At 38.8% G+C, this 19,828-nt stretch overlaps 1 protein-coding gene across 1 annotated transcript in view; it reads right to left on the reverse strand.

Annotated features, from left to right (window-relative positions):
• lgr4 (leucine-rich repeat containing G protein-coupled receptor 4) overlaps positions 1-15,422 on the reverse strand; it is a 29,412-nt gene extending 13,990 nt beyond the window's left edge. Inside the window, exons 1-4 of the mRNA XM_063882323.1 lie at positions 14,595-15,422; positions 6,367-6,438; positions 1,802-1,873; positions 939-1,010 (exon numbers count right to left, since the gene is read on the reverse strand). Of these exons, the coding sequence (XP_063738393.1) occupies positions 939-1,010; positions 1,802-1,873; positions 6,367-6,438; positions 14,595-14,776 (398 nt within the window). The 5' untranslated portion in view covers positions 14,777-15,422. The remainder of the gene's footprint in view (positions 1-938; positions 1,011-1,801; positions 1,874-6,366; positions 6,439-14,594) is intronic.
• Between the last annotated feature and the right edge of the window lie 4,406 nt (positions 15,423-19,828).

Genomic DNA, 19,828 nt, shown 5'->3' on the forward strand with positions numbered 1-19,828 from the left:
AACAAGCTTGAAATTTAACCTTCATATTTACTCTCATTATTATCAATCTGAGGCTCCTGTTTTAAGGAATGAGCTGCCAACAAAATAAATGAAACAATAAAGACGGATAGGATGTAGGCTGTTTTTTTCTTAAAGCATTTTCAAGTATCACGCATTATTCACCTACATTTAAATGATTTTGCTAACTTATAACTTAACTTATGAGGCAATATTCACCTCTAGTGAGTGGTCCAGCTCTTCGTATATTTTTCTGTATGTGGCCCTCGTGAAAAAAGTTTGGACACCCCTGGTCTAAAGCCATGCTATCAGCTATAAACTCCCCTTAAATCAAAGTATAATAGACCCATGTTAGCGTCCATTTCTTAAGCAAAACCTCATTACCAAATATTTAGGTCCCTACATACATTAGTGGATCTAAACATGAATCTGTGTGTCTAAAATGTGGTTGTTTGTTTGGCACAAACACTATGAATTCCACTTTGGATAGTAAGCTGTGTGCAGAGCTTTATCTGACAGCAGCACATCTTTCTGTCCAGATTCAGGACAAAACGCTTTAATCATCTAAATGTTCCATCAGCAATTCATAAACAGACATTTTATGTCAGCTCAAAATGAGAAGCTCATCGGCTTTTCTTGGCAATTACCAAACAATTGATACGTAGACTGATCAACAAATAAAATGACATTGACGGCATAATTATTACAATGTCTGCAGTATGTTTCCCTCTAACAGTATGGACAGAAAGGTCACCTGGAAACTGAAATGTTCTTTGAGCAGACAATACCCTATCCTAGACGTGCGTATCCATCTTCACATTTAGGAGGGCTGTGTGTGTGTGTGTGTGTGTGTGTGTGTGTGTGTGTGTGTGTGTGTGTGTGTGTGTGTGTGTGTGTGTGTGTGTGTGTGTGTGTGTGTGTGTGCATGTCAGATGGCTTACAGAGACTGGAGAGATTGAAGGTTCTTCAGGGCGGCACTGGGCACAGTTTTCAGCTGATTATTCTGGAGCATCCTGAAGGTAAAAGAACAACATTATTATTTGAACTCAACTCACAACACCTTACTTGCACCACAAATGTAAAACATAATGTAATCCTTGACAGATTCTATGCCTCCTAGGGAGGCCTCTTTGACGGGTGGTTGTTGTTTATGTGGTTTCCGAAAGAGACACTGGCTTCATGAGTTTTCATGATTCTTGAAACTATCATTACAAAAATAAAAAACAGATTCTGACACATTATTATGTAACATTATGTGTGCTTATTGAGTTACAATATTTGTAAAAAGAATGTTGTCAAAAACATTCAAATCTGTGGTTACACGCAAAAAAAGTGAATTATCCCTTGATAGTATAAGCATTTTAAGATACCTTCACGTGTTTGTGTTTTCAGACATGTAACTAAGACCTCACCTGTAGATCAACAGGACTTTGAACTTTTGGCCCGTTGCAGAATCAACAGGGCCGCGCTTTGTGTGTCGCTCAGTGTGTTCGAGTCTGTGCAAGCAAACTAGGGTGTGCTGCCCCGTGTAAATTATGCAGAACTAATTTTCACACAGGGCTTGTATGCTATGCTCCATTAGGTGTTTTTACAACCAGAGATACTGTTTAGGGCAAAGGTGGAAAAGGGCATGTTCAAATTGATGTAAATTGTAGGACTTTGTTTAGGGTGGCAATAACTGACAGCGCCACAATGTCACCACAAACTGCAACATTTTCTCTCCCCAGCAATGTTCGGAAAACTTCACACCGTCACAGTCATAAGTGTGTGTTTGTGTGTGTTGACAGGGAGGGTGCACGCTTACAGGACTTTGAGCTGATGCAGTCCAGACAGGGCATCAGGGTGGATGAATGACAGGTCATTCCCGGCAAGTCGTCTGTGGTGAGAGAAAGAGTCACACTTATGTTTTGGAAATTTCTCAAATGTTTCAAAAGACATAAAAGGAACACAGTTCAACCAAACCAAAGAGTGTATTTTATTTCAGATTAAAGCAATGCATAGTGTTTAAAGAACGTCTCCACATTCAGCACTTCAGTAGATTAGGTTCCAACTCTGAAGCTGAACATGGGGCCCGGGGTGTCAAAGACATGCGTCTGTGCCATGGCCTGTTGTCACTTCGTCTGTCACCCACAAGAGATTAGAGCTGTTCCTGGATATCCTCCCTATTGAGATCCCTTTCTCAGCCTCCTAACCATTACTATTCAGTGCACCCAATAGAGAGTGAAAACCTGATTCAGCCCTCTGAGGCCGACACAACAAGTGTAGCCTTGTAACATTTATCACTAGGCAGCTTCTGGAGATCCTTCATGAATTGCTTGAGAAGGAGGGGGACACCTCCCTTTCCTGTTGGGAACAGGAAGTGTTTAGGAAATAAGGTTGTAAATAAGCATGGGACAGGCTGACTAGGACACACAGCACAAGTATACTATCTGGCCCGAGAGATTAGCAACAGATGTATCACTCTGCAACGTGAGTCAGACCAGGCTGAATTCCCTGCAACAAGAGCTGCTGGGTGTGAGCCTGAGAATCAATGATGACTGTGTTAGAAGACCATGTTCCCGCCACCAAGTCTCAGCACTGCTTTCTGGTTGTTTACCATTAATGTCACTGAAATAGAGACCTCGACCACTGAAATGCATTTTTGCAGCAAAATGAAGGATGAGATGAGAGCGAAATAACAAATAAATGACCTGTCATTATAAGTATACTGTATGCCCAACGATAGCTTATGTTTTTTTTCCATTTATAATGTTCAAAAACTTTTGTATAAATCTACTGCTGGTTACAATTTGTTTATCCCAATTCACAAATATAACCGATACATTGCAGACACAAATCGGAAACAGTCTGTAGGCATTACCTATTTTAGTTATGATAGTGTGACCCAAAGCCTACACGTGTGTGTGAAAATTACTTCCTTAAAATGTTTTACTATAGCATTAGTTGCTGTAAGTGTAAAATCCAAATCACTAATCAAGATTTATTTTTGACTAGTGCTGGTGACACAAGTCATATATAAAATTCTAATCCATTTCTTTTACAGTCGATTTATGATTGAAATTAACTAATTTGAATATACAAAGGCATCTGTGCTTCAGGTCATTCATTTTGTGCTACAATAATCTGAAAATAAATTATAAGAAAATTCACAGATACTGTGAAAAACACATGTTCTTTGTAGTGTCCAAGTTGATCAACATGAAGATGATGAAGATGATAAAAACTAATACCAGGCAGTTATAATAAATTGTTGCTGTGCTTGTAAATCGAAAGCTTGCTTGAGCTTGACAGGAGAGCAAGTGAGTTATACTGAGAAACAGAATAAAGAAAACAGCCTACTGAAAACTATAAAGTTAATTCATGTATATTTTTCTATATTTTAATTTAACTATGAACAATTAATAAGAAGATGTTGAATTTGATGTGTGAAGAAATGATGTCTTATACAACAGACTCCTGCTCTGAACTCACAGGCTCTCTTTGCTGTTTCATTTAATGTGGTTGACCAAAGCTGTCATATGAGGATGTGACAGCTCATAGGCTTTTTCAAAAAGGCTGTCAGTGCAGTTTGACTTGGCTTTGAGACAAACCCAATGAATAGCTTTCAAAGCTGGAATCCACAATTGAAAATACCACCAAATCAACCAAACAATGCTCCTCCACTGAGCCACAATGTGTCAAGAGAATGTCTTGTGACAGCTTAAATAAGAATTAAATTCCAAGAACATCATCTGCTGTTATATTCATGATTAGAGGACAAGTTGTCACATGCACATGGATGCCTATAAATTCAAAATGACACAAGTCTTGTCTGCAGCTGTTCAGTCATTCTTGTTTTGCAACATACAGTGACCAACGTGGCTGATGTCAATATGACTTAATTTCACGAGAACACACACAACCCAGAACCTGCAATCATTGTCACAAGCTGCCAACCATCAAATGCTAACACGGTTTGACAAATCATTCAGATATCATTCAGGTTTCACAACATAAAGAGCTTCTCCTCCTCTTACATCTTTCAGCAGATTCAGTGCATGTCCCCCCGGGCTTCGACTGGTAAAGAAAAATGTGCTAAATCTTGTTGAGGAAAGGCTAAATCCTTGTGAAACACCACTCCCACAGGTCTACCTTTGTCAAAAGCAATTCACAAGGAGCCCTGCAGTGCACCCTAACAGTAAAGGGCTACAGACATGATTTACCACCAACAAATAAAAACATTTTTTTGCAAGACAACTACATGTGGTGTTTTTTAGGTAACAACTCTATTAAAACCCAAATAAGCTCCCTTCCCCCTTGACATGCTCCCACATGTACAGTGCACACCTTTTTGTACGTTTGTTGGTATAGGTGGCTGTGATAATAAACTCGTGAATGCATTTATGTCCATGTTGGCAATTAAGATATTGCAATTTCCAAGAATAAAGTAATTATAAGAGAGTGTTTTTACTGAGAGAAACGTCAGGTAAGTAAAGGTTGCATTCATTTCCCACAGACAGACTGGAGCACTTCTGCTGTTTGGATCATCATAGCACTTTCCTGTTTAAATCATCAGTGCAATTTATAAAAAACTGTGTTAGATATTAAACTATCTAGTTCTTTCATTTTGAAAAAGCATACAGGTTTGTACATTACAAGTCTGTGTCCATAAATTGTCTGGGTGAGATGTTAATTTAGGGTCCTTTGAGGGTGAGAGTGTCACTGTAAGGGGAAATGTGTTGAGCCCATATTTAACAAAATAAATATGTGTAATGCTGGAAAACACTAGTGTATAATTCTGATTTGTACTATATTTGATCAAGACAAGAATATCAGAAGACAATTTCATGCAATACAGTATAAAGCTATTGTTGTTATCATTAGGGTTTAATTGTAATGGATTTTACGGCATATCATTGAGCCACATCTTTATTGAGCCAACAAATCTTCATTGATAGCACAGATTTAATTCAAATAAGTGCTAGACCGTTTGTTTGAATATGTTGAAGAAGAGGCAAGAAAAAATACACAGCTGCAACAGAAATTAAAATAAAAGGTTAAAAAAACAATAATAAATTAACAAATGCACTTTAAATCATTCTGTCAACAAAAGGAAACTTATTGACAACAAACTGACCCACACGTCATTACCACAATTCACAGAAGACAAATAGAGAGCCCATTGGTCCCAGATTACTTTAAGACCATAAACAAACTGCTAAGGAAACAGAGAATACCTGTCATCACGTCTGCTGAGCTTTGTGCTGCCTTTGGCAAGAGAGTAAGAGCGGAGGAGATTGCGTGACTACGAAGGAAGGAATATTCCTCCCCCGTCTCTGCTCCCGTCCTGTGTGAAGATGTCCCCCTCTCTTTTCTCTCCCTGATCTCTTTCTCTGTCAACTCTTTCTCTCCCTGTCTTTGCCCTCAGAGCCCCTGCTCTGGTTCACTGACACTGCAGCAGCCCTGGAGCCGAAAAAGTCATCCAGCAAAGTTCACCGAGACGACACGGCACATTTGTCAGGGAAGGTTAAACAAACACACACATGCACTAAGAGTATATGTCAATCAATGACACCCTGACGACAGTCCATCCATCATGAGCACCTAGAGGTGAAAAAGGTAGCAGTGAGACCCGGTCAGAGGAGGGGGGGGGTTTTTCACTTGTGTTTCCATGGAAACCATTGTTTTGCCCTCTTCCTTCCTGCCTTGCATTCCTCCACACAATGCGATGAAAAGTAAAGTACCTTTCAACTAAGTAGATTGGAGTGGCATATGAAAAAGAAGAAGATTCAGGCGGCTGAAAGATGCACCAGAGCCTAAAATACATATATATGCTCACACAAACTGTGACACAGTGGAGCTGTAAACGCTGGAGTTTGTTCACTGACTGGTGACTTTGCTTTCTCAGGGCTGCATGTTACCTGATATCAGGTAGACAGATTTTTATCTCTGACTCCCAGCAGCTCCGAGCCAGACAGCGGAGTGTTTAAAGAGCAAAGAAATAACAAACACCCACTAAGATTAGATGTACGCCACTCAACAAAGCCCCAGAGCACAGATGTGCTGTTGCCACCCTGATAATCCCTTAAAAGCAAAAATCAACACAGAATGTCACATGATCGTTTACGTCAATACGAGATGTTTCACCTCACTTTTTTTTTAAATTGAGCTTTACTGCACCTTTTATTTTTCATGAATGACTGAGTGACTTGTTACCTCATGTAATACTGTGCTTATCTTCTTCGGCTGAGAAGAAGGTCATGTTGTGCACCTATACTGTGTGTTCTGCAGTGCAAACTCAAATACCCAGGTGCATATCATAAGCCCTCATGTCAACATTGCAAAGAGTAAATACATCATTAGCAGGAGAAACACGGGGCATGTACTTACAGTTCTTCCAGATAGGGGAGGTTCTTGAACACAAATTCTGGAAGCTCAGTGATGTTGTTCATGCTCAGGTCACTGTGGAAACAAATGATCAGTTAGAAAGACAGTAAAACCTCTAACTTCACTTAAATGTGGTTCGTTTGAAAAGATCCAATTTCAAAAACGTCGATTTGCAAACCCTTGCCCTAATTTTATATAATTCTTAAACCATTTGGCCATTTAAATTATTGTATTGCATTGTTTTTTGAGACTGTGTGAAGCCCATTCAGCCCTGATTTAAAAAATGGTCACGTAAATAAAATTGTAATTAACGATGTCATTTGTGTTCAAGGCTTTATTTTGTATGCATACAAGACAGTAGTAATAAACTATGTATATAAAAGTACTTGCCGTTTTGTCACCAAACCTTTTTTGCAAATCTTTTGATTGTGCCTGCATGACTTCAACCTCAACCCCTTGAAAAAACTTTGAAAAAGCTCTTCGCTTTAGCCTCAGGGATCTTCGTTTTTCAAACCAACTTTCAGGTAAAGATAGGCATGTAGCAGCATGAAAACTATGCACACAGGACTTGATTTGCTTCCACACCAAGACTAATATGAATATAATTTACAATCATCAGAGTTATCGTTTAAAAAAAGTATATGTTACTGGAAATGTGTTGAGCGTACCAAAGTTAGGATGTCATACTAAAATTGGACAAAGAAAGGCTGTCTTGATGAGATCTACACACACAATGAGAGCAAATTCAGCTCTGGATCCTTATCTTGATCGCAGATCCACCAACCTGCTTCAAAGACCCCCCCACGTCAAAGCCGTATGTAAAGAGACAGCACATAAAGACTGAAAAAACATCCGGGATACTCAAGTGAAGCACCCCCTGCCCCCCATTTCACTCTCCACTTGGCCATCTTGAATTTCACTGCCAGATCTCCCCAGGACCTTGTGTGTGGGCCCCTGAATCCTACAAGGATCATATTGCCCTTCCTCTGCACTCCCAACTACACATGCGCTGCAGCCTTAAAAAGCAGCCCCTGACAGAACCCTCATCATCTCTGCGACCTGTGTCCTATCTCCACTTACCTGGTTATCCAATTACCACACACACTGTGCAGAGCTACTTCCATCAACATCCACCCACTTCTAGCCTTCTTTCCTACCCAGACAACATCCCTGGTGGTGTTCTGCAACCACTGCTGCAGATCTGCCACCGCTAGTGGTCAGCTGGAAACATCCCTAACCACATTTTAAACCGTTTGTCTAAATCTTCCGCAGACTGTTGACTGGTCTAAACCACATGCAGGGCTGGGAGTACGGGAGGCCTGCATGACTCTGTCACACTTCCTCCCTCCCTCTGTGTCTGGCTGCTTTACTCATCAAGGTCCTGGCCTGTCCCTGCTAAGATATATGGAAGGGACACTAAAAACGCAGCTGTGATAAATGATGACAAGCCTAAACGCTTCTACAAACAGGTATCAGTAAATGTCTATCCCATGTGCCATTTGGATTCATTTTAGCAGACATGAAGCAGAGAATCGGAAAAAGGTAGCAGACGCACTTTAAGAAACCAAAAATAAAGCTTTTAAGACAAAGCATGAACATATTTTTAAGGTCAAAATACAACCCCTTTACACAAAAAATCTCTTCAGTCCGGTAATTCTTTATGTTCAATAAAAAGGTCAAGACAAATATTAGGGAACTATGCATCAACTCTGTTTTCTTGGCCAATGATTTTCAGTAGTTGTGAAGTGATCATAAACAAAGAATTATCAACGAACTTACTGAAAGTGCTCAGAATGAATGGGATGAAAAGCATGAACACTTATCAATCTGTTGTTTCAACAACATTTAAAGAACATTTTGGTTGAGACTAGGGCTGCAACTAACGATTATTTTGATAATCGCTTAATCTGTTGATTATTTCTACGATTAATCGATTAATCACATAAAAAACGTGCCCAAAAAATGTTTTCCATTATTTTATTCAAAAAACTGTATTTCTAAATTGACAAAATCAACACACAAAACAACCCAAATGTAGGCGATGTTCAGATTTGCTAAAAACTATTCAATGTGTCCTAGTTCACTCCTTAAATGCAGCACACAGTGACTCAACCCAACGTACTTTCTGGAAATTTGCAAACACTTTGAAATAGCTGCATCAATAAATTGGCATAGTTTAAATAACTTAAAATAAGTCAAGTTAGTCGTTAGTTTGTCTAGTGTTTGGCCGTGCAATAAGCTGGATAATGTGCAGCGAGCCGGTCATTGCTGAAAAAAAAAACAGAGACCGTATTATTACAGAGACCGTCGCAAAGCAGAGGGATCTTGATCGGGTGTTTTTTTTTTTTTTCAATGACTGCTTCGCTGCACATTATCCCTTACTTATAGATAGGCTGGTCGGACCGTGCTTCCCTCCGCCTCCGCCATTTTTCAAATGTTTTCTTTTTTCGAGTGATGTAGCCAGCTCCGCAAACAGAGAGTAACAACATAGGTCCAACGAATCGATAGCTGAATTCGTTGCCAACTTTGTTAGTAATCGATTGTATCGATTCGTTGTGCAGCCCTATTTGAGACTACACATTTAATCACTCTGGACACCTGTCTCCCAAAGTGTATATCTCTTTACATCTATACCATCGCTGTCACTTAACCTGTTAAATGTTGACCCATATCGAAGGCCAATGAAACCCACATCTGCAGCGAGTTGCACCTGATGTTTGCAAGTACTCGTCTGGTTATAGCGTGTTTACCAAATACAGTATTACCAATCACTAATGAATCACTACAAACTCTTACAAACAAGAGCCTATTTGTTACTAAATATTTATATCTATTAACTATTGAGCGTAACTTTGACCAAAAGGACTTGTTGGAAAACCGGTAAAAAATGTCCAGGAGCAGAGTATGCTTTATAATTCCCCAAATAAATCAGGCCCTTACTAAAGCTTGTCACCCGACCAAACCAAACAACCAGGAAAGGACTTAAATTAGGGTCTTAGCCAAGAAGCAAGAAAGTACAGTAACACAACTAAAGAGTTCTCCTGCAGGAGGTTTCACCAGAAGGACAAGCAGGCAGCAGTCACAAATCAAGCCTGTGTGGCAGTCAATGGATGAACAAACGCAGTCCTGCTGGGAAAAGGACACGTGCTTTGAACAAGTACCCCAAGGTCTGATCAAATTCCATATTTCAGCCTTTATGCAAAGAATAATACCTCATACAATAATACAAGACAAAGCTATGAATACTAAGTATATCAATTTAGATAAATTAATTTTCCACTTGGACATTAAAAGATTATTTGTTATCGACCCAAGATAAACAACCCTTTTAAATCCATTATCATATGGCACACATTTGTGAAAAAGGACATGGAAAAGTTGAACCACTTGACATTTCCTTTAAACTAAACTTATACTAAAGCTTATTTAATGTGAAATGCATGTTTTAAAATAAGTTGTGCATCATGCAATAGCACTTGCAATAGTCAGTTAAACACACGGCTAGGTTTCCCTAAAGTTAACTGGTAATGTAGCACACAGCAAGAGACTTGTTGCTGTGGTTATCTGCCATAAGCCTTGTACACTGATAATGGTTAATCCCTTTACCAGAACAATGTTTCACATGTCGTGGTAAATGATCTTACTGAAAAAATACATATGACACGTTACATGTTCTTCACGTTTGTGTAACACACAGTAAGAAAGGATACAAGTCTGATGGTTCAAAAATCTCCTTTTACCCGGCCTCGATCATGATGTAAGAAGAGACGAGAATCATTATGAAAGTAATGTGTAGGTTTTGAAACAAATTAATTATGGATTATAAATGGAAAGTAGTTGATTCATTAATTATTCAATCCACAGGTAATTCATCAGGTACTACTTGTATTCTTTGTTTACGCTGTGAGAAATAACTTCCCTTCTGTTTTATATCACTGTGAAATGAATATCTGTTAAGTGAGACAAATCATATCAAGAAACCCCTTGAACAGTGGAAACTGAAATTGGAAGTGGAAAATGTTTGTCCAGTATTTTCCGATGTTTGAAAGAAGGAACGATTCATCGAGACATTAGCCAACAGACTAATCGATAAGGGAAATCATTATTTGCAGCTTAAGGGTTTTGTGATCAATGTCTAACAGAAACGTTGCACAACAGCTGGGAGTTTTTAATAGAGGGTGCAGATCTTTGTCTGATTCTTGGCTTTGAAAATCTGGCAAAACAGACTTTTTCCCCCATTTATTGTAATTAGGCACTAGCCTTATTTTTACTACCCACAAGACAAGAGTAATTGTGTCACCCCACACATAATGCATCACTCCATTAGGCCAATGCTGCAATGCATCACACTTTCCACGAAACATACAATTAAGGGTGTTGTGTGTAACCTACAATTAAACTAATTCTGAAGCACACTCCCAGACCTCACTGACAGGAACAATGCACTGATAAGCATTACAGCACATAGCATTTTTGAAAGCTAATCATCAGCTTTAATCAAATATAGCACAACTGATCGACTCACAAAAAGTTAATTTAACACAGAGTACATACTGTATGTACACGTTCATAAGCTAATGGGTTTCTATTACACCCATAAAATATCAGAGATTCAGCACATTTATGTTATGGATGGAGAGTAGGATAAAATCTTAGCAGCTCTCCATTCTGCTTGAGCAACTGAACTCTAAGTTCTTCATTGTCCAAATCAAGAAATTATACTTACTAAGCCTACTATATAGAAAACAGGTCTGGGTGCAGATATATACAAGCAGAAACATTGCATATAGAAAACATGTGTCATATTTCCAACAAACTTTCAAACATCTAGCCTTACATCCTCTGGCACCGGTTATAGTACCCCACAATACATCACAGTCTTTACTTTGAAGCCATCACTCATAGTTAAAGTAAACTACTTTGTCCAAATATAGCTTTCTTATACTACTAAACATGCTTTCAATACAAACCATTTAAGACGCAAACCTAAAACCTATCATTTCTGACCAACTCAGCATGGAATAATGTTTTATGCTTGAATACTGGGCACAAGAATCAGAAAACCAGTAACCGTTATCAGTTAGAAACAGTGTGATGGGGGATGGTAATAGGTGTATGACTGAAGGAAAGGGTTGGGGACTCAGAGAGAGGGGGGAGTGTGGCATTAATATTCGCCCATCCACAAGTCATCCTATTTGATAGTGGGAACCACTGACTGGCTCCTTTCACCTCTGCTGACCAAGAACAAAAGTATCATTCATTTAAAAATGGGTTGAGGGCACCAATGGTGAAGCCGGCAAGCTCCACCAGCAGAGTGTAAGACTCCTGACAAAACCACACTTTTTCCTTTACGTCTCAACCTTGTGCACTTTGTAAAAGGATCCAACACTATTGGGATGTAGTTTGTATAACTCCCTCTTGCTCACATTAAAATGCGAGAGACACGCAGACACTATACCAATAACCTGTGGCAGGTAAACTACATACCTTCTCAAGGAGTGTTTGCTTTGTTACTGGCTGAGGGGCCTCCTCTTTTTTCTCGTCTGCTTTTCTGTGACAGCGCTGTTTCCGTTACAGTTGCCAAAATTCAAGCCCCTGAAGGCTGCAGGTAAGAGTCAACTCCAACATTGTCACATGATTTATTGTAAAATGTGTGTACTTCAATAAGACATACTGGGGGTTTTTTCTAAAGCAAAGGTAAAAATGAGCAGTAGAGAATCAACAAAATAATTAATATGTGTCATTGTAATGAGGACTTCTTGACCTTGGGCAATGCTAAGCTCCCAATAAACAACCTTGCATCCGTCTGCTTTTGATACCATTTGTGTACATGTGTTTGTATTTTAAAGGTAAACCTTCATTCCTGTCTTTTTACAGATTTTCAAGACATGTTGACTGCAAACAAACATGTATGTTTGAGTTAAATGAGACATAACACCAATATATAAGCTTGTTTCTTGACACATCAGCATACCATTGTGGGTGCCTTAGCTCTGAGAAAAGGAGTCCTTGCAGCTGCAATATGTCTCACTAATCCATCATGATCCCTAACCCCAGTGCTCCAAATACAAAAGATGGAGGGAGTGGGAAAGGACAACTTAGGTTCAAGAGACCAGGAGCACAAATGAGAGAAGGACAGAGAGAGGGATAAACACCCTTTCACATACTTTTCAGAGGTTGAGGCGAAATACATGAAGCAGTTCTAAGCATAAAACCTGTCAGAGCATTTAGATAAATGTGCAGAGCAGATACAAGAAAACATACCATTTTCTATTTATGCCTAAAAAAGTCCAGCAGAGTGGCAGTAAGGGCTGAGATATCATTTTGAGAAAACGTTAATTCATGTGACGATTGAGATGCACATAAGAAAATACAATTTATCTAGACCTAAGTGAGACATGTATTGGGAGATTGACATATGAATCCACTGTTTAGTTTACCCAACACTTCCCTAACAATAGTGATTTCAAGCGCCACAATCGGTTTAAATGTAGCATGGCTATGGCCACCATTCTTAAAAGGTGGCAAAAAAGGAACACAGAGGTTTTCCCAAACAGGAATAAACCGTAACACTTTGAGGCAAAGTTACATTGGAATAGCCTTCAGGTTAACCTATTAACCAAATAACATATTTTTTATTTAGATAAGTGCCTGTGTAAACCTAAAATCATAAGTTCTTCTATTCACTTTTTGTGAGGGAGCAAAGTAATTACAAAACCCACACTAAATTGATATTTTCAATGCCGTTGCAGAGGTGGTTACTTAAGTTTATGATTAACCCAGAGGTTGTGAAACAAACTCAGGCGTTTCTTCATGGGGCAATCATCAACTGTATCTCTGCCCCCACCCATAAAGATCTGACCTACCTGCTGCACATTTGCTCACATTTTAATTTTTTTTAATGAGTTCTTACACAAAGCAGTACTTAAACTCTTAGTCAAATAATGGAACATGCTTGACTATTAATTATTTTGTGCTGAACATAATGCTGGCTGCCATCCACAGAGCATTACTCACATGAATTAGGCTCTATTTGTGACCTCAGCACTCAGTACATTACCTGGTGGTTAAGTCGCATAGCATTTTCTAACCAAATTTTAAGTAGAAAAAAATTTAAGAATTTCATTTGTACCTGTTATCCAGCAGGGTACTGATCTTTAAAAGCTATTTTCTTGATCGCTTTAGTGCGCGTAACAAACCAATGTTTGAATCAAGTATTTTTTACAGATTGGATTTGCCAGAGAAAATATCTAAATCATTCAAGGCAAAAAGTATATAGTCAGATCAAAAACAATCATCTGACAATGCAACCTGCTCCAGGACAACAGCTAAAAGATAACACTTTGAGGAAGGTATAGGTGAGGAGTCACAAATGGGCTAACCCATATCATGTTAATCATAAAATGGAGGGAAAACACCATGAAATATACAAAGAGCTGAAACAACTTGTTGATCAACAAAAAACTAATCCACAACATTTCTGAGAATTTGTTATTTTTAGTGAAAATTGTTTAAATTTAGGACTGTATGTAGACGTGACCATGGCTCTGGAAACAAGTGGTAGCCATGTTTTACTATTTTGAAATGTTATAAACTAAATGCTTTAACTAATACAATGTTCATTATCATTCAACCTAATTATTTTTGTTCTCTTTTGCTTGCTCACGTGTAATAATTGTCAAAAAGTAGTGATTCTATTATAATTTCCTGGAACCTAAGATGATCCTTTAACAAAACAAAAAAAGAAAACCTTAAACTATTTGGTTCACTGTTATATATGAAAAAGAAAACAATCAACTCTATGATCAAGATTATGTAACCACTTTCTTTAGATAATAAATCTTAGGATTGTTTCTACTATTAAATGGATCAACTGAAAATGTAGCCTACATAGGCAATAATCCCTACATTAAACATGTCATAAACAACATGAGCAGAAACTTTTGGGCTGCAAAACAAAGTTTGGAACAAGTTGTCAAGAACGTTATCACCTAACTCTTAGGTATGAGAGATTCAATAAAGATTAGAAACTCTACTTTTCCTTACATCATCATTATAGTTTTTTTCCTCTGGTGGGCCAAAAGTTAACCCCATGATGTTGAATGCCCAATTATTCACTTGCAATGTAAACACAACACAATCCAACACTCAGGCCTTTACGGTGAGGCATGCATAAGTGCACAGACATCTTGTGAGTTTGTATTTCCCTGTGGATGTTGGTCAGTACTTACAGGTAGTAGGTGAAAGTACTGAGCCCAGTCGGGACGGTGGTCAGCCCTCTCCCCGAGCAGTCTGCACCCCCATCTTCATCGCAGCTGCATGAGGGCGAGCACACGGCCGTCGACTGTCCTTGACCGGTGGCACCAGGGCGAAGGAAACACCACAAACATATCCAAAACAAGTCCACACGCATTTTCTCCTCGTCGTTTCAGGTGAAAGCGATAAAAAAGGAGGCCTTTCTTTGTGGTTTAATCTATTCCGGACGTCGACTTCTCATGTGGTTGGTCGGCTGAGGCATGAAGAGATGAAGGCTAACCGACGCTTTTCACAAAACAACATAAAACGGCCGAGCACTTCATACATGCACAAGTCTAACCAAAAATATCAACCTTAGGGTTTTAGCTAGCGTTAACAACCAAACATTGTCTCCGAAGACGAGTGTTTTACCTTGCAGTGAAACATTTCTCAACCCCCCCTTGTGTCGTATTAGTCCATGAAAATAAAGTAGCAGAGCTGGTGGCGACAAGAGCGGTAGCCTACCTTGCGTTTTTTGCGTTTTCGCTGTCCCATTAAATAATCAACAAAATAAATAAAGCCTAAACCAGCAGTGCCTGCTAATGCGTCGCTAACAGGCTGATCTGGTAGCGGTGAAATGCTCAGCTAAACACACCGGGTTTGTTTCCTAACAGGAGATCACCGACAGTTTTCAGCCATTCCTCACGTTCCCCTCCTCTGCTCCTGACATCAACAGCATGCTTGTGGCTCTGCAGGCACCCTACCGGACAACCTGCAGCACTGGGCCTGTGCAACACTCAGACCTGCACCACAACGTCACAGGCTGCCAGCCGCTGCACACTCACCAGCCAGGGGGAAAGAGTCAGGTAAAAACTTACACAAGCATGGAGATCCAGTTTGGTCTAGAGACACGTATCAGTGCATTTCCTGTTAAACACTTTGTTTACCCTGTTTCAAAAGCAGCGGGGGTGGGATTTGCACGTCCTTTGGTAAATAGTATTAATAGCACACTGTGAACAAATTAATAGCGGTAGTAGGAGGCTATTTAGAAGCAGCATGTATGTCTTAGCATTCATAACGAAACACATAAGCAAAGACATGAGTAAAAGGAGCAACATTTTAAGCACTTTCAAAATACAATTTACAGATTTCAATTGTTGATATATCAGGGCAAGATAATAAGCCATATTTAGCTGATACACTGCTGTTTGTGACTACTTTAATTACTCAAGCAATGCATCACACTTAATAATGTTTTTAAATATGTGTCTTTTATTTGACAAGTAACAGACAATAGCCTACAACACAACATGATGAAACAGGGTAATAAAAATACATTATTTCCAAATTATATATTTGTTCCATTTAATGATACAAAAGTTTTACAGACTCGGATGGAAAGACACCACGTTCTTTTAGTTGATGCTACAGTTAAATAGCATAGGATTACTGACTTGGTGGATACTTGACAAGGGAGATTGACAATGTACAGAATTCAGTGGAGGTCACATTAAGTAAGTACAAGTAGGTATTTGTACATGTCAGCTCAATGGGGGATGTGATAACAAAATACTACAAGCCAAAATAGGAACGTTAGGTCTGACACTTCATGCCTAAACAAGGATTGCTGGTTGTTGTTTTTAGAGTTACCTATTACATCCTTGCTGTTTAACTGGCAATTCACAGGAAAGCTAATTAATGAAGTTTGAAGCAAAATAATCTTGTTGTAAAGAATTAGGCAGATATATTTGAACTATCATTTGGTTCTAAAGATAGACCGATCTATGTGAGAACCACTATGTTATCTAAGGAATCCAAAACAGTTCAGACTAACATTTTTTAAGAAGGCATTGATCACTTGTGTTTTACATTGCTACAGTGCTACACACCTGAAGATTAGATATAAAGCTCAGCAATGTGTGTCTTAAAGGCTTTGAACATTATGATGGAAGTACATGATGATCATTTCCAAGCTCAGTTAGGCTATGTCTCTTAGTTTTTTGGGGGGTTGATACAATTAATTAAACAGCCAAATGTGATTTTTTTTTTTACCTCTTGGGAATAATATTTTATTGCAAATCCCTCCCTGTGTATGGTTACATTTAGCTTTTCTCCTGTTCTGTTGCCTACATTTGTTTTGTTTTTTGTGCAGGAGTAAACTATGGCATTTTTTAACATGTGAGCCGCGTAACTTTAAATGGTGGAACACTTTATCTCAGATGCACACATGTCAATACATTTGAATAGTTTGTATGAGTGATGACAGCAGGCACAACGTAAGGACAGACACAACAATGACACCATAAATACATCTCCACTACCCACATTCACTGCATTTTGAATATCGCAATTATTCCTCCTCTTAAACGCAATTTCTATTAGAGATTTTTTCCCACAGATACAGTGGAGGAAATAAGTATTTGATCCCCTGCCAATTTAGTTAGTTTACCCACTTACAAAGAAATGAACATTCTGTTATTTTTACGGTAGGTTTATTCTAACAGTGAGAGACAGAATATAACAAAAAAAATCCAGAAATGTACATTACAAAAAAGATATAAATTGATTTGCAATTAATTGGGTGAAATAAATATTTGATCCCCTTGCAACCAACAAGGATTCTGGCTCCCATGGAGCGGTTAAATAAGTCCTCCTGCTTTAAGAAATTACTCCTGATGTCAACTCGTTACCTGGATAAAAGACACATGTCCACAGTCAATAAATCAGATTACAACCTCTCCACCGAGGGCAATTCCAAAGACAGGTCTTGTGGTCATGGTGGAACTAATGTCCAAGGACATCAGGGACAAGATTGTAGACCTGCACAAGGCTGTAATAGGCTACAAGACCACCAACAAGCAGCTTGGTGAGAAAGAGACTATTAGAAAATGGAAGACGCACAAAATGACCATCACTTGCCCTCAATCTGGGGCTCCACCATCTAAGATCTCGCCTCTTGGGGCATCAATGATCATGAAAAAGGTGAGGGGTCAGCCAAGAACTACACAGGAGGGACTTGTTAATGATCTGAAGGCAGCTGGGACCACAGTCATCAAAAAAACTGTTGGTAACACACTGCACAGTAATGGATTAAAATCCTACAGTGCCCCTGCTCAAGAAGGCACATATACAGGCCATCTGAAGTCTGCCAATGAACCTCTGTATGATTCAGAGGAGGCTTATGAGAAGGTGATGTGGTCAGATGAGATCAAAGTCAAGATCTTTGGCATCAATTCGACATGTCGTCTTTGGAGGAAGAGAAATACTGACTATTACCCCAAAAACACCATCCCCAGCATCAAGCATGGAGGTGGAAACATGATGCGTTGGGGTGTTTCTCTGCTAAGGGTCAGGGCGATTCACCGCATCGAGGGGAGGATGGAGGGGACCATGTATCGTAGAATATTGGCTTATAACCTCCTTCCCCTAAGGCATGTTTTGCTAGGGGATCAAATACTAATTTCCCCCAATTAAATGCATATTAATTTAAATCTTTTTTTTTTAAATCTACATTTCTGGATTTTTTTTGTATATTCTGTCTCTCACTGTGAAAATAAACCTACCATAAAAATGACAGACTGTTCATTTCTTTGTAAGTGGGTAAACTAACTAAATTGGCAAGGGATCAAATACTTATTTCCTCCCCTTTATATTCCCCCAATATATAAAATGCTCTGCTTAACACATCAAGTACAAAAACTATTGCAGCACCTGACACTCGGCGTCCCCACCCTTCACATTATTAGATAATCAATGGTGCATAGGGAAAAGCGTAATCAACCAGACAGGGCGCAATGAACACCAGGAGTGGTGACTATGTCTGGCACTATTTAGGCCAGAGGCATACTGCGCAGCTGCAGCAACTGGGATTGGATTATGAGCCATACATTATCAGTTGGATGGTAAACAGTATGAGATCAATCATGGACAATCATATCAACCCACTATGGCATACCCCTCTTAAATGGGGATAGAAGTTGTGGCAATGTGGCTTCTACCAAGATAAAAAAGAAAAAAAATGCTTCAGAAACTCAAGAGTATTATTCACATTTTCTAAGTGATTGCAATTTAATTTAATGAAGTTATAGTTAATGCAGACAGCTCCTCAAAAGTACTCATACAACTTTGAAAACAGTTGGACTGTAATCCAGGGGACTATTTAAGGTCTTGCTGACTAGTTTACAAGCTGACAACATGCAGTAAATAAGTAAAAACAATTAACATTTCAACCAGTAGGGTTGCATATTTTTGCACTGTTTAAGGACAAGTGTGTGGGTCTTGTTGGAATAAGTTTCTCTATTAGAAAAAGAAAAAGCTGATCGTATCGCAAGGAAGGTGGTTCCACACCGCCATATTCCTTCATTATTGAATTAGTTGCACCCTGCAATCTCAACACTAGATACCACTGAATTCTATACAGTACACTGGTCCTTTAATTTAAGTTCATTGCCTCTTTCCTTAATGTAAGCAAAGCTAAACACATCCTGGACGCACTCATTAAGATGTCAGACTGTTCCTGTAAGAAATGTCAACATATAAGCAGTGAGCGCTGAGAATAGCAAATAATAGGTCACAGTATTGACCTTTTACCATACCAAACATTGTCTCCGAAGACAAGTGTTTTACCTTGCAGTGAAACATTTCTCAACCCCCCCTTGTGTTTCTTAGAGCAACACTTAAATGTGAAAAATATTTTCTTTTTGTATTGAAAAAAGGACAACATCTTTGTGTTTAAACTTGTCATACTTGTGACCCAGGTAAGTGAGACATGAAAGGTCAAATCTCAATGAATTATCCAGTAGAGAGAAGTTGTAGACAACCTTGAGTCCAGTAGAAGTGCCTGGAATACATTGTGCACCGTACTATAAATAAATAAAATGGCAGAGGTCATCATCTGGATACCTTGCATTTTGCTTTATTGGGAAACATCCAAAATAAATCCTTGCACTTGTATTACTATGACTAAAATCATGTCTATTTTCATGGATGAAAACATGCACTGAGGGGCAGTGTTTCTTTAAATGATATAGCTTTATTACACTACTACCGCCTTGTATTTATTTATGTTTTAATTAAAGCATTTTTTGTAAAGCTGAGGTGAAAGTAAAGTACAGACAAAAAGTTAAAATAGAAATCAGCAATATGGGATTGCCTCCACAACTTATTGTTGTAAACACATGTAATGTATTCACTTCTATTCTCAAGAATGATGCTTTCAGCTAAATGACAT

The sequence above is a fragment of the Eleginops maclovinus genome, chromosome 4 (genome assembly GCF_036324505.1).
Source record: "Eleginops maclovinus isolate JMC-PN-2008 ecotype Puerto Natales chromosome 4, JC_Emac_rtc_rv5, whole genome shotgun sequence".
Taxonomy (NCBI): Eukaryota; Metazoa; Chordata; class Actinopteri; order Perciformes; family Eleginopidae; genus Eleginops; species Eleginops maclovinus.